Raw genomic sequence first — 16,465 nt, 5'->3', positions numbered from 1 at the left:
CTTCCATCCTATTTGAATGTATTTTATATAACTTTTGACCTCAGTGTTCTTATTATAACATGAAAATGGCCGAGGATAAGACAAAAACTACATTTTTCCATTTTTGTGGACATATAGGATTAATCATAATAATGATAATAGCGACAATAATGAAATACTTCTAATAATAACGCATTGGATTTGCATTTTTACACCAAATTATGCTTTACATTCCATTATTCCTATCCTCCACTTCCCATGGTGGTAGATGGCTACAGTCGCCAAAACTACCCTGGGGCAGTCTAACAAAAGCGAGGCTGCTAATGGGCGCCATCAACCACTTATTCCACTCTCCCACTCCTTTCACAGGTTCAAGTAGGATGAAGTGACTTCTAAAATACAGTCATATTTAATGGAGGTCATAATATATTTCTATACTGCGTAGATGCACCTTGACAACCAAATGGCGCTTCAATTTTTTCCCCATTACTTTGACAACAACCACGGCGATAATATTCATTTAAAGAGGTCCTGCCTCTGTTTTCCCAGTTCTTATTAAATCAGCAGACGGTTCCTGTGTACGAACAGATGGATTGTCATATTACAATCTTAGGAAAGGGGAAGGCACCGTATGAAAACTGCTACTAATTGAATTTGGTGAAGCTTTATTCACCATATGGGCACCTTTATATTCCAAGATTGCCTAATCGCAAGATTGTTGATGTTAATTAATTCTTCATCTCAAGTAACAAAGTCTTTTACACTACACCATGACAATTATGTATTTAGCCAACCACTTCAGTGTCTGTGGTCTATGGCTTAAAAGCATATTCCTAACTAAAAAGTATAAACTGAAATGTCGTAATCGTAAAATATTAGCGTGAATTCTGTCAAGGTCGTCAAACACTTGAGATTGTCAGCCTTTCCGTATTGTTTGGGATCAAGGCTTTGGAGCATTTGTAGAGAACATTGAACCACATACGTCATTCCTACTCGAGAAACAGTGAAAGCACTCATAAAATGAATAAATAAGTAACAAGAGGTAAAGGAGAAGGCCAAGAAGAGGATAGAGAAAATAGAGGCAGTGAGCCATGTTTGCAGGTCTTGTGAAGCAAAGGAGAAGCAGATTGAAGCCAACCAAGCACTGTTGAAACTATACATTTAAAAAAAAATGGGCAAACATTTCTGCAGTCCTTTAAAGCGTCCAATTATTTGCAACACTGAGACTTCAATAGTCTCAGTGTTGCAAATAAATAACAATAGAATAAAATAAAATCAATAGACTCCACAGTTTGAAAGATTGACAACACCCACCAAAGTCTATTGAGTATATGTACTGCTGAGGCTAATAGCATGACAGTATTGAGATCCTAGTTACTCCATTCCTACCTGACACTATGCTAGTTCAGCCTATTATTTAGTCATTGAATCAGCGAGTATTGAGTGTATGCTGTGGACAACTTGATCATTTTTTTTTGCATGGTATAAGTTCAAATAGAAATTATAATAAAAAAAATAAATCAAATGGATAGAGTATTTTCATCATCTCTAATTTGAAATGCATTTACATGGCCGTTTTTCTAAGTTGTTCACGGAACTAGCTCAATGTCCTTTTGCCAGTTGAAATTATTTCTCAAGGATCATTCATAGAATTTTTCCAGCCTGGATTCGAAGTACAGTAATATGGCCCACAGGGAAAATTACAGGACTAGAAGCTAACGGTTTAAACCTTTAAAAATGGTCATAAAAATTAGGTGTGTTCCCAAGATGCAAAAAGTCAAATGTACACTGGCGGCTACCACTCTTCTATTCCGACATTGATTGAGCAAAGCATATGAGACTGTATGTGACCCCCGAATATTTCGCTTTGCCCGGACTGTCGAATGGGCAAAAGTAAACATCATAAAAATGTAACCAAAACCCACAGATCACCCTAAAAAGAAACATTTATGTCAGCTAAAGGGCCGTAAAGAATCTCTAGCAGTATTATTCCTCATGCCCTCTCTGACTTTTAGATGTCCACACTCCCGAAAATAATGCACAAGTACCTTTGGTAAACTTCCAACATTCCCCTGCCATTTTGAGGTAAATTAGTGCATTTTCATGCAGACAACTTTCTTGTCAAGGTCGGCCAGCTGACACTTCTCTTCCTCTTGGCAAAGAGAGCAGAAAATGACTCAGAGATCCACCTTGGTCCACGGCATGTCAATAGAAGAAATCAACAGTGCCGTCAAGGGGTTTGCCTCCTAATTTCCACTCTTGGCTTAATAACAAGTTGGCCGCTGGAGGTGTTTAGCAGGTGGAGATGTGCTGGCTAAAGAGACAGCCGATGAAGCAACGGTGCCAGTGGGAGACCTTGTGAGATCCATGTCAAGGGATGTTTTACAACACATATGTTATGTGGCTCCTAAGAGCTACAGCACCCCTGGGCCTCATGAAAATGATTGCAGAGCCCTTTTGAAAAGGTACTGTACCTAAAGACCATCTGTCTATTTTGAGGGGAAGCGGTGAGTCACGCTGAATTGCACTGCAAGAGGTCTACGGTGGGATCTGATAGACACATAGGCCAATAACTGACTGAAAGCTGCCATTTAACAAGAGAGATACTAACCTATTATTATCAACACAAACAAGGTCAAAGGGGGCACTTTTTTTCTGCTCATTTATACAATACATACTGCATGCCTGAATTGGGATGAACAAATTGCCTTCTAGTAGTGTATATTGATACTTTTAAATAATTAACTCGAAATAAAGGTGCAAATGTAAAGGATTACATAAAAAAAACCTCTTTTCCATAGCTTTATGCATCAAATTTCTACACTTTTCTCAGTATGCCATTGCTCTACTGCACTGAAAGACATATTTCTTAGTTGACTATAGGGTGTTTTTAATCATTGTCTAGCATAGAAGTACAAACCTAAATCCAAGAAATTGAATTTTAAATCTGAAATGCTATGTGACTTGGTTAATCTGCATGATTTGTATAAATGTATTGATCATTATTATCACACTAGTGGAAACTTTTAAGTGCAAGAAGTCTCTTTACACCATTTGCACATTGATGGTTATACCAGAATGATCACATTAATGGTCACTTTATGATGTTTTACGACTGCATGCATCATTTACAAAATTGCCATTGTACTCTTGCATTTCTCAATGACTCCATACTTAGTGTTTACATACTAAATGTTTCTCATAGTTCCTTGTTTGTGGGTGTTTTAGAGTACAGCCAACACCTCACAGTGACAAATACTCCAATGTGTTATTAACATGTTTGACCAATTAAGATCCTTCATATTCTGAATTGTCACGGCCGACTGCAATTTTCATCCTATATTTTAATGGTAAGAGATGATGATGGAATACATTTTTCTGGGACCATGACCAGGATAAACGATGTTGAAAATCGATGGCATATCTCTGAGTCTGGACTAGATTTACATTTCATGCTTCAAGTGTCAACTCAAATAATGTCGCGCACACTTAAAAAGGCAGCCGTTATAAATCAAGCCACCGCAAATGCATCGGCGGACTAAATATAGATCATATGAGGTCCACAGTCCATTAAATAAAGAATACACATTACTCCTAAGTCAGTGGAGTAATGGCAAAGTTACCTACCTTAATTTCAACGAGTGTGAGGACGAGTTAGTCCAAACTAAATAAATTGCATTCATAGTTAAATGTAAGCATTTTTTTGATGCATTACTGAATATATTCCATAAATGTAAGCACGTTAAGGTGATTCTGGTCACAAAATGTATAAAAAGTCAATCCAAAAATGTGTATTTAGGTACTTTGTCAAGGCGTCTTATATTGGCAGCGTAAATTCAGCTTGACCTTAGCAATAAGACACCCAACAGTCTATGAATCATCTGTGTGTCTTGATTCATTATGTTGTGTTTACAGACTCTGCTGTCATGGTTTGATTGGAACATGACATTGAAAAGTACCTCTTCCCTTCTCGCCTGCCAGCGCTCTCCCGCTGCCAAAGGACGAAAAATTTTGACGGCCTGTTGGGTGTTTGGAATAAATCATTTTTGGCCCTGAGATGCTACCTCAGAAAAGCAGGTGAGTCATAAATGTCAGTTGCATGAAAAGGAGACAAAGCTGGCACATGCTATGAGTATTGTCAGGAACTTGCCATTTAGAAATGTCACACCATCTTCAGCCTGGTCTTTCTTTTTCTATTTTTCTTTTGACTTTGCGTCTCCAACTTTGCGGGTTATTAAGGAAGTGATGCTCGCAATGAGACATAAGGGAGACATTTAACAGCGAGAGGATCAATTATACAAAAGATAATTGAAGCTACGGAGCATAGCGGTTGGTCCAAGCAGAACGAGGATCTCTCCGGATTTTGGTACATAATAAAGTAAGAAAAGCCTTGATCCAGATCAGGAGTGTGCAATCAAGGCAATGGCGTGTGAAAATAATTGGACACCCAAAGCGGCATAGCAATATGGCACTTGTGTTTGTCCTGACATCGGAGCACTTCAGAGTCTGACGAGCAGCCTCCTTTAAACGCATCATATGTTTTTTGGCCTCAAGTGTGTGGGTGATTACACAAACAAAAGCCCGGATTGATTGGGATTGATGCAAAAAAAGATCATAACACAAAAATGCAATGGGGCAGACAATCACTTTCTTGCTTTCTAATTAAAACAAGCTTTTTTTTTAAAATTCTTCTCCAGTGCTTCGTTTCTCTTCGTAACATTAATTTGAAATATTATCAAGATATCACAGCAGAATCTTTACAGAACATTGATGACTTTGTTCTTTAAAAAGACTGCACACTTGATTCAGATATGACAGCCTTTTGCTATTCAAATAAATTATTTCTCGAGCTCATCTTGGCTAGACTTGATATTGGAATAAAAAAAAAACATCAATGTAGTGCATTTTTCTCTGGTCTGTAGTGAGAATTTTCACAGCAAAGTTGACTTAACCAAATATATTTATTTATTTAGCTATTTTCATTTGGATTCATCTACATTTTCTGTCAACCTACATTACAATCCATGAGAAAAAATATATATATTTAAGGCGCCTTGCCTTTAATTGTGTATTCAAAAAAATATGCATATGTAACATAGTTTTACTCACCATCTTCCCTTCCGGTCCAGGCATCCCCGTCTTTCCTCTGCGCCCCTGAGGAATAAAAAAAAGTAAAAAAACAAGACATTGAGATGAGAGAGTGAAGATGCGACAACAGGTGCTACTCGGCACACATGCTGCCAGCAAATAAGGCTTGACAGCAACTCCTGTCGCACTCTCTAATTTGCTTTTAATTAACAACAAGAAAACAGCTTAATTGCTGCACCCTGTGTGGCCCGCAAGTCTTTGTTCCCTCCTCTGGTTCACCGTCTCTTCTTCCAGCTGTGCGATTCCACTGCACATCAATCAAAGTGGAGAGCGAGTCGCCAAATGCGCCACCAAGCTGGTCGTTATTGGCAAGCTAGGTCAGGGGTAAGTGATCATTTTGCATAAAACAGGGGCTTCAAATACTGACATCTTTTAATTAAACCTAATCCTTTCGGAGTTCGACTAAAGTTAGTGTGATTCACAGAACTAAAGGTAGAAAGGCGAGGGTTGGTGGTGACAATTATGTGAGAAGAATCTCAACTGGCTCAGCGGGACTGGCCATGTAAGAATAGCAACTGGCACGGTTTTTGCATCAATTCTTCATGGAAATGAATTAAGTTCAGGAAAAAGGCTTTGGAGTTTCTGTTACTGGTGTTGGTAGGTTTCTGATTAAATTATTCATTCACTACAACTAAAGTATTTTCGTCATCATCCCGTCACTGAGCTGTAGTGACAGTGAGAACAATTAAAGGATTTTAAACTTGGCAATTGTACAATTGACCAGTGTTTCCATTTGACAGCTTCAGAATACCACACACACACACACCCACACACATATAAACCCACTCTGAATACGTAACTATACAGGCCCAAAATTTAAACTGACTATACAGTAAGTACATTTGTAGTAGGTAAGGGGTGTCAAACATGTGGCCTGCTGGTAGGAAATGGCCCAATATGGGGTCCGATATGGGTTGTTCTACCTGATGGGAAGGGAACTTTGAAGCCTATTCTATAGAGACTATAAAGAGTTAAATAATTTCATTTTTTTGCCGTAAAACCAGACATTTGTGAGTTGTGTGATCAAGTGCGTTTACTCAATTTCCTATCCGCAATCACATTTGTTCATTCATCCCCTGCCGTCAAAACAGCGCCTTTAGTTAATTAGATAATAATGAATTTCCTAGAATAAGAAACAGTTCCCTCATTTAAAGTCATCAACAGAATAAATACTCAACAATATCACTAGCACAACTAAACGTTTACACCTCTTTAATGGTTTCAACATCGTGCCCAGTGTTAGGATCAAATCAATATATTCTAATAATTTTTCTTTAGCATCTGGACTCCTGATTCTAAAAAAAACCCACTAAGAAATGGCTCTCAGTGTAAAATCCATGTATACTTTGAACAATCCGTTTGGATTTTGACATGAAGGTATGACAGCAACAGTGACAAAAGCACAGATTTCATTCAGTGCTGTTGCTTGTAATCATCTGTTTGCATGGGTATTCATCTTTTATTTTCCCTTTGTGGGTTTCATGTAGTCTACATAAGACAGAGGTATGTAAACAAAAGAAAGCAATGGTGCAGCACACTACATTCCTATCTTGCTAATGAAGGTAGTTGTATTTTGCAATTTTTTTATTTTGATTCATGTTATTCCATATATACTGCCCCTGCCATCTACCTTTTGATCATCATTGTAAATTTAAACTTGTACGCAATGGTTGAGCAACAATACATTACAATAAAAACTTTTCTAGGCAGCCATAGTAAGGACTACCTTTTTCATGTCTTTGAATCTATGAGATCATTAAAACAGGATTATCATCACTGATATGTGGTATAAACTTTATGAAGACGCCATTTTATTCAATTTCACTGTACGGTAAGGAAAAGCATATGAAACGCTCTCATGCCCAAAAGGTGGCAACATTCTGACCTCCGCAGCAACCTGTTCTGCCGTGAACGTCGCTACAACAACAAAAAAGAGATTATAGAGATTGAGTAATTTAGCTAATGAATATTTCATGTTATTATTCCAAGCAATGCATGAATTATTCAGTTTAGAATCTCTTCTCCACAATTGCCCTATCATCGCTTTCAACTGCAAAGTGCATACTGACCGTGTGCTTTGCATAATATAATGAAGATAAATAATGGTAGTCCAGTCACAGTGTTACAAAAAATTAATAATGGTTATTGGGGGGTAAATATCATTTGAGTAAACATTAGCCTAAATTTAACATTCAGATAGTGAATGGTGGAAAAGCACTGATAATAGATATGAAAAAAATATCCTATATAAGTGATGAGGACCTATTCTAGTTGAATTATTGAATTATTGATTGGTTTTCTTCACATTAGAAAAAAAGAAATCAGTGAAAATGGACCATCTTGGGCAAAGGGATTCGTTTCGTCTTAAAAAAATCAGCATTTGCATTCAAAAGCAGGTGTTAAAGCAAGTAATATCTGTTTGCATTTATTCATCCATTTCAACACTTTCAGGGTCGTAGGTCATTGTCAGCATTAAAACCTATTTCAAGAATTATCCCTCTGTTCAAATGATAAAATTCCTGCAAAAGATTATCATACAATGGGCTAAAGTCTATTGGTATAACCTCAAAATGCATCTTATATAAATTGGTTATCTGCTTGCTTAATAAACCAGTGAGCATTGACTGATATTCCAGAAACTGGAAATAAAATTAACATTTAAACATAAAAAAAGGGAGGGTGACAAAAGCCTTGCTTCAAAACACAACAATCTTGCCAACCATAAAGGGATAGTTGAATGACAAAAGTTTTGCAACCCATTTGCATAATACTATCCATTGTTTGCATGAATGTTTTCATGATAAAATGTCAACATGACAGTAATTATAATTTAAATGCCTGAACAAAAGGAGACAAAGTAAAACAACGAGGCGCGAGTCCTTGCTTTCACCCAAGGCAACTTTCCTTTACCACATTTCTTACTGAACTGCCACCTTTTGCATATGTACGTGCAATTTAACCATTGTATTCTTTTCATCTGGGCGTCTCGCTTGGGTTTTCTTGTTATCTTTCCAACAACTCCTGTTTCCTAACACGCCCTGTTTCTCACGCACCCAACTTCCAGCGCCTGTTGGATCGCTGTGGCAATCTCTGTTGCTATGCAACACACAGTGTCCTATAAATTTGACAACATCCTGGTGCTTGATTATTATTTGAGCGGTGCAGAGTAAAGCTCTCTCCTTCAGGTAATAGCAGTAGATTAGAATGAGGGAGGTAAGGGGATAAATAAGGGAGAGGACCAGAGGATGAGAGAAAGGAATAAGGTATGTTGGGGGCGGTGTAATTGAGGAAAGATCAGTGAAAAGATGGACAATCACCTTCATGTATTCAATAGACCAGTACTGTCAAACTCAGTTTGGTTCGCGGGCCACATCAACGTCAACTAGATCTCATGTGGGCGGACTAGTTTATTTTTGGGCCAGAAAGTTAGCTTACTAACCGCCATTGACGGCCCTAGACGTTGTCAAGGGCACTGAAAAATGAACATCCACAGCCAGTTTAAGTGAATTGGACATATATCATTGTCAATAGTGGACTATGAGTTAACTTCTTGTTTTTCACTTCCACTTTAGGGTATTTACAGGTCACCTCTGGTACATTTTTAATATTGCCTATTGATTTTGAGGGTCATTTTGGGATGCTTTTTGTTAATTTGTTGGTTCCTACTGGGCTTTGGCCATATCCAGGTTGCTTCCTATTGGTTTTGGGGAATTCAAGGGACTACAAACCATCAGAGCCGATAAGGAACTATACAAAGCGCACTGGCTTAACTGCCATTTCAATAAGGGTAGTAGAAAAGCACAGTATTAGATGTGTGAGAAAAAGAAACTGAAACATACATCAGCAATCAGAAGAAAGGGTCAAGATTTTTTCAGACTTTTCTTAATCCACATGAATCCAGACCCCTCCCCTTCCTTCAACACCGCAGCGACTTGTTAAGCATACAAGCGAAGAGCAAACAAGGATTCCAGTACACATGCCCCAAATATGACAGCTAAGTCAGCAACAACAGCAATACTGCGGACTAACTCCTTAAGGATGACTTCATAATCCTTATCCCAAATGTCAACATATTTTCCAAGACATCCCATGACTGACTGCTCATACTTGCCAGAATAACCTCGATGGTGTAAGACGGTGAAGACAGAATGTGTTGCGTTTTTGGGCAATAAAGCAAATCTAGCGTGAAAATAGGAGGTAATCCACCTGGCGAATGCCCCTGCTGAGTGGGGTCACCCAGATAAGGCCTTTTGAAACCAGCTCACCGGGATCCAGCTCAAGCCGGGTGCACATATTGTCACACAGTACAGATATCACTTTTGCTCTTATGTCATATGACAAGGACATTCACAATCTCAAAGTAGTAGCCCATGTATTTATTAATCTGTCTATTGGCAGTCATAGACAAAAATGCAAGGGCATTCATTCATTTTTTTCACTTATTATATCATTTTTTTAATTAATCCTGTCAGTGAAGAGACATTCTCACACTCAACAGTAGTGGACTTAAATTTGAGTGATTTGGGTATAAAGAGGTAAAATTGTTATTCCAAACAAAAACTGCAAATAGTTCCCCAAAATTGCAAATGTCTGCCAAAGATCTAGGGTGTTAACCTCTCATTGTTTTGCCAAGCATTTAAAAAAGAAGAAAAAGTCCAAACATGGACTACAGATCAAGTGCTATTGCTGCCTAAGACAAATTATTATTTGAGTACAATATAAAATTTTACACATAAATTGTGCATACAGTAATGACATATGACAACCAGGTGGATTGAAATGTCTTTTTCTGTGTTACAATGGAAATGCTTTGAAAATCCGCCTCAGTGTTATCATTCTCTGCTTCTTAAATTCCAACGTGCCATGCAAAGTGCTATTTTTCTTCCATAATCACACAGTCACACCAGTTTGAACATCATTCAGTGATTAATGAGTGCATGGCATCATTCTGTATGTATCAGATTCACCTGCGCTCTCCATAGTTTTTGGGTTTGCAATAAGTTCATTTGACGTCTATCAAAAACCATCAGTCACAAAGTAGACCTAAGCCTGTATTTGTCTACCAGATCTTGACCTTTCCACACAGCCTGGTTGCTAGTCCAAACATGGACCATCGATGCTTTTGGCAGAAGAAATCTTTGCTTTTCATTTCCTCAGCTTGTCTCCTGTGTGTCAACCAAGTTTAATGTCCTGGAGGCTAAACTTTCTGACATTAGCGAGCCAAGTTGATTTGCTCCAACGTTATGTAGCTCATAGGAGAGCTGACCTTTTCTTGACTGAAAGACTCATATGACACTCACACGCTTTCTGCCTGAGCAGAGAAAATGTCCGCCTCTGGGGACGTGTTTTCAGGCCACCTGAGCCTTTGTCTGAACGCGCGACAGGAGTTCACTGGAAATTTGCCGTAAGCTGCAGCTGTATTTGTTTGGTAAACAAGTGTGTACAAAACTGTGAACAGGTCCTAATATCCCCTAGTTAATTAAAAATTCACAGAACAAGCTGCCCATGTCTTTGTGATCTAAAATAATGAATACCTTGTCAAGTTATACACGCAGAAAAAATGATTGTTAGAGTATTTTTTCCACCACGCTTTTGTTTCGCCTCAATTCTACATGCTAATTGAATATCAGTAGCGGTGGTTTGTGTTCATTGTAGCATGGAAACAATTGTAATTTGCTTATTCAACGCCTCTCATGTGTGTACCATTAGTATTCACTATTCACTATCAGAATCAGTGAGCCACCCGCTCCCCGAAAAATATGTTATCCACATATTTTTCCTCCTCATATGATCTCAAATGAATGCAAATGTATCTTTAAACTAAAACAAATACCGAAAGAATACGATTTTTCTGTACACATCGCTGGCGGTGTAATTTTGCATTTGCCTGTCAAATTCATCTAAAGCAATATTACATTGTAGGATCCACTTACACTGATATCACATTAATAATTCACAGATTTTAAAACTCTATGCGACTCAACGTGTCAGACTGAGATTTCCTCCACCGTCACTGGCCAGTGCTCGCACTTATGCTAAGACAAAAAAAAAATGTAGAAACCCAAATTGAACTTGTTCCCCCATTAGGACAAATGCAAATGTCCAAACTCTGGAGTGTCCATACTGAAAGCCATCTAAGGACATTGCACATGCCCAGGAAAGAGCCGGCCGGGGCACTGGAGCTCTGTAAAAGCTTCGATAAATAGGATTTGTTCCAGTTGTTTACTGAGGGTTAAGAGAAGAGGATGGGGCAGGAAAAGAACGGCAAAGCCGACAGCTGCCTGGCAGGGGCTCCAATGCAGCTTAGCATTTTACCATTCTGACTGGCACACAATGCTCCCCTTTAACTCCCAGCCATCTAAATATTCAGGGTGGTATAAAGAGATGGCTGACACTGCAGCCGAGGTACGGCATAGCTCTGTTGGTCGAGATTGCGCATACAGTCTCTTGACTGGAGCTTTCTATGAGGAATTTTTTGCTCCTCGTACTCACTCAGTCATGCACCCTTTGAGCGAGTGCCACTAGATGGCAAGCTGGCTTCGTCGCAAAGCCGAGCCAGGAAAGCCGCAAGCTCTCTTTTAAAGAGGATGGATGGCCTCGATGCATGAATGTATGAAGCATGTTTGGTAACATCTCTAATGAGGCAGCGCTGCAATTAGACTCCGGATAACGTACAGTAAAGGGAACTGGTCAAATGGGGGTTTAAAAAGAATGAGAGAAGATGAGGAGGTGCAGTTAGGTTTACATAGACCACTATGTTATGTGTACCCTTACAAAAAAGGGACGCAGGTGGCCATAGAAAAGAACAACGTATTATTGGGTGAAATGTATTATTGAGCTACTTGTGCAAACTTCAAGCTCCTGCTACCGCACAGCAGGCAAACACCAAACAGAGCTGTAGGCAAGCACAGGAAATGCAGACAGGGGATGTCTGGAGGAACAAAGCCAAAGCAGTCCCATGAGTGTCTATTTTACAACAGCCACATATCCAGTGATGAGTTTTAAGAGCTCATTGACTTTAACAACTGCTAAGGAGAGGAAAGAGGGGGTGATGATATGAGGAGAATTTGCATTTTTATGCGGTGGTGATGATAAATCCACATTAAACTATGAATCAGACGAATATTTTTTTCTGGTTTGCAGTGTTTCAATGCAAGCTGTTTCCGGTTGCCTGTTTGCCTTTGGAATATTCTCAGCCCCTAATGGATGCCGTTATTAGTCTTGGCGAGTCGAAAATTCACAGTCTCATCTGGACTTTTGGCTGCATTATTCATCCAGATTGCTCTCTTCCCGTGTTTACACAGTACGGGTGTTCCATTAATGCATTCTCCAATAAATGAAGAGGACAACCTCAAAGATTTACTTTGAATAAACCATACTTCATTTTCCCGGACAAATATTTGAGGTCAGACACAATGCTCTGTGTAAATCCAGAGGGTGTACGGTACCAGTCTTATACGTCGTATAACCCACCATGCATAACAGATTACACTAAGGTCCCACATACTACCATCTGTATATTATCAGCCAAGTGCAAATGCCGCTGCCTAGCATTCCATTACAGTGGACACAGATGAATGTGCCTAAATTGGTCATGGGCTAGACGAGAGCAGAATAAAGCCAAAAGGGCCGGAAGACTCAGCCGCCCACTACCACGCCTGTGTGTAGTCTCCCTGCGTTATGGGCTGCATCGTCTCCCCAAACGACCCCACAAGCTCTCTCTGCCTTTTGGCCGAGGCAATGGTTCGCATAAACACGGCTTATCGAGGGGGCATGCATCAATCCGTGCCTCCCGCGTCGAAAATGCCCTTTTGAAAGTATTTACATTCTCGGCATTTCCTCGCCTTCACCTTAAAAGTGACCCGACGTGCCGCGAGAGCGTCTTTGGACATAGCGAGACAGTTTGGCGCCGGAGAAAGCTCATTCTTCGAATGACTGCTGCCATGGTGTGAGGGACGAAACACGAAGGAGTCGCAGAGGCCACTCGCCCTCTGCCCGGTGACATAGCTGCCAGGTTTAGAGTCAGTGGGGGTTGGAAAGGTCTAGTAATGTTTGGAGCAACAATTATGAAGCAGGAAGCTTAGAAGTCATTCCCAATGTTCCATTTTTTTGCCATCTATTCCAGCTCATTTGGAATGGGTTGCAGCCTGAACATAGTAATTAGTCATTAAAATAAAGATTGAACATTACTTGGTGTTTTCCCTCTGTTTTCGGGGACTTTTTGTATATTTGAAAATTATTTGTATCAAGATTAGAACTCCTGTGGTCCCCCTTTTTCCACCACCACCACAAACTCAAAGAATATTTACTAATTGAGTCATTGGTGGGAGCGTGTGTCAAGGTCTTAGATATACGAATGGGGGATGCGGACAACAATAGCAGAGTTGTCCAATGCTCACAGGACATGTTGACCTACATTACCCCTTGCTGAACACCCTTTTCTTCTCACACACGTGTACAAATACATTCCGAAAGGTAGGGAACAATGTGCAATCAAAGTGGTTCTCACCAAGCCTCGCCCCCTCACATTCACTCCCGTAATTAATGGGCCAATTAATATGTGTTTATTCTGGACAAGCGCAGATGTAGTTGTACCGGTCCTCTGTGGGAACGGCGTGGAGTCAGACAGATAAATCAAAACTTGCCGCATCCGTCCTTGTGAGTGCCAAACGTTTCCCCCGTAACCTTCTTCGTTCCCAATGGCCCAAATGTGAGACTGCTTCTTAGCCAATCAGGTGAAACCTTTGTTTCGTGCCCCCTCCCAATGTACTTGACATTGACAAGATTAATTGCCTTGTGCACTGGGCAAATGTGTTACCTCCTGGTATAATACAGGTGTCAAAAGTGTGACTCTCTGGATTTCCTCAATCTGAAATTGAGGGGGATAAGAATAACCTGTTCCATTTTGCCCAACCAAGGGTTGACAAAGCCCTGCTTCTGCCACCCTGCTGGTAAAATCTCAAAGGGTGTAAATCATGCTACAAAGTCTCAGCTGTGAGCCCTGTTGACCTGTAATTTTTCTCTCTCTGTGTCATTGAGTTTCAACCACATGTAACTACATATGTATATCAAAACACTGTACTTAAAAACTACTGAAAGGGCAAAGACAATGGAGGTGATTATTCCGCAAATTGAACAACGACACTATTATTTTTGAATATCTATGGAACAAAAATGAATAAAATATATATTCAAAATAATAAAACACGACAATACTATTAATTATTATTTGGTATTAAATTGCACCTATAGAGTAGTATTCTGATGTCCTTAAAGGGAATATCTGACAAAGGTTGGGCAAATGTTATGACAATAAGGTGAATGGGAAATTGAACAGCTGTATTAAAATAAGTGATGAAATTTAGTGGGTTGCCAAAATCAGCCTCAGCCTCCCACGGAGAGCGTCTGGCAGGAAGGTTGGTGTTCTCACCAGGGACTCGTTACCTAATAATCTGGCCCTGCAGGTGTTAACGTAGAGGTCAACAATCTGTTTGAGAGAGTGGCATCGCGGCTCAACGTCTGCCTCCGGGAAACCACCTTCATGGGCTCCAATGCCCTCAGATCAAACTATTTCGCTATTTGTGACTTTGCCCAGTATCACAACTCGCCAATGGCCATTTTTTAGTGACCACTCATCCTTTAAAATATAATATATTAAAGCAATTGAACAAGGAATGTATTTTAGAGCAACATATAACAAACAAGAAACTCCTTATGCTGTGTAATGCAAAACAAATTATCTAATACTTTGAACTAGATGACACGTGTATCACCATCTTAAGATCTATGGACTCAACTACTTAAGTTTTTATCCCCGAAAAATATGCCAGAGCTAGAAATGTTCTAAAACTAAAATCTAGGGAAAAATCCTAAACTGAGGAAACCAAGCACACAAACGAAAACAGCGAAATAAATGGTTATCTTTTAAATTAACAACTATTTGGCCGGATCATTTTGTGCATGTTGTCAAATTTCTAAGTGTGTTTTTGTTGTTGTTGTTGGAGTATTCATTCCTCTAAGGGGCTACTTCCAAATATGCAAACTGGCACAGCGGTAAGAGCAAACAAAGTTGAACAGTTGGCGCAAAAATGACAGAAGTGAAAGATTACAGAGTCTAGCTGTTCCTTGGACTGCTATCAAGAAGAAACATTTGAGTAGCAGATCAGTGTCGAGAAGACAAATAACCTTTGACACATGTCGGCACAAGGTCACATCCGGGAAATGTGGGAAAAGAAAATGTAAGGGGTTAAAGACAGCTGTCGCCGATTTTCAGTAAGTGTTTGAGATGGGAAAACGTAAACAAACCTATCATTTCCAAATGACAGCTCTTAGCACTCTCTTCCTGGACGAGTCCAGCTACCCAACACCTATGACAGAGATCTCTTTTCAACATTTTTGACAGATTAAATCCGCCATTTTAAAATGTTCCAGCAGCTGTTGAGAAAGGAAGTTTACTATTTAACGTGTATGTAGTGTATTGTAGTATCAAATGATTTGGTGACAGCTTCTGAATGTACTCTAAATGTATTGGCTGTCGGCCATTTATCACATAAGGCTTCTAACATGGGGATATCACATATGTAAGCAGCCTTGTATGACAATTACAGTATGCGATTCCACTGAAAATAGAGTGCCATGTATAATTGAACAATTTTTTAAAGACAAAACAGGTTTTACTCTTTAGATCAGGAATAAATACTTTAGTTCAAACCAACAGGGAATACTTGTTCATGTTTTAATTTTTGTTATTGTTGTTATCAGTCGTTTTATGTTTGTATGCTGTTTGCGATTTCTTGACATTTAAGACGTGATCCTCCCGTATAGCTTTGTTGAATATGACATAAATGCTGGAAACAGTTTTTTGACAGTCACTTTAAAATGTCATTTATTATCAAGGTTCACGGCAGGATTCTTGCAGTCATGAAAAATGAAACATGCCTGTAAGGCGGTGCTATCAGCTTTTTTTTCTCTTTAAGTAAAGCTAATTGTATTGAAGTCCAATTATATTTCGATAAATCAATATGCAAGAGGTTTACAACTGCACAATTCATTGGAAGGAAACATTTCCAGATCATATCTGCTGGATGTGCAGTATAATGGGAATAAACCAGTCATTCTCAACTTTCCATAGTATATATTTTTTTGGAAAACCCACAGATGGAGTAAATTTGCTTTGTTATGGTCCAGAGATATTTTGGGCTAATTACTGCACATCTAGTTAAAAAAGCTTGACATGTTGTCAAGTGCGTATTAATAGAGCAGCCTCCTATAAATGGGGGAATTCTTTAGAGGATTAGATCAAAATCCACAAGAAGATTCCAGTTCTCTCAGATATAGA

At 39.3% G+C, this 16,465-nt stretch overlaps 1 protein-coding gene across 1 annotated transcript in view; it reads right to left on the bottom strand.

Moving 5' to 3' along the window:
• LOC144205593 (uncharacterized) overlaps positions 1-16,465 on the bottom strand; it is a 71,267-nt gene that overhangs the window by 30,159 nt on the left and 24,643 nt on the right. The window contains exon 16 of the mRNA XM_077730082.1: positions 5,089-5,133. Coding sequence (XP_077586208.1) covers positions 5,089-5,133 — 45 coding nt within the window. The remainder of the gene's footprint in view (positions 1-5,088; positions 5,134-16,465) is intronic.

Source organism: Stigmatopora nigra, chromosome 12, assembly GCF_051989575.1.
Source record: "Stigmatopora nigra isolate UIUO_SnigA chromosome 12, RoL_Snig_1.1, whole genome shotgun sequence".
NCBI lineage: Eukaryota > Metazoa > Chordata > Actinopteri > Syngnathiformes > Syngnathidae > Stigmatopora > Stigmatopora nigra.
This window is presented reverse-complemented; position numbering and strand designations above follow the sequence as displayed.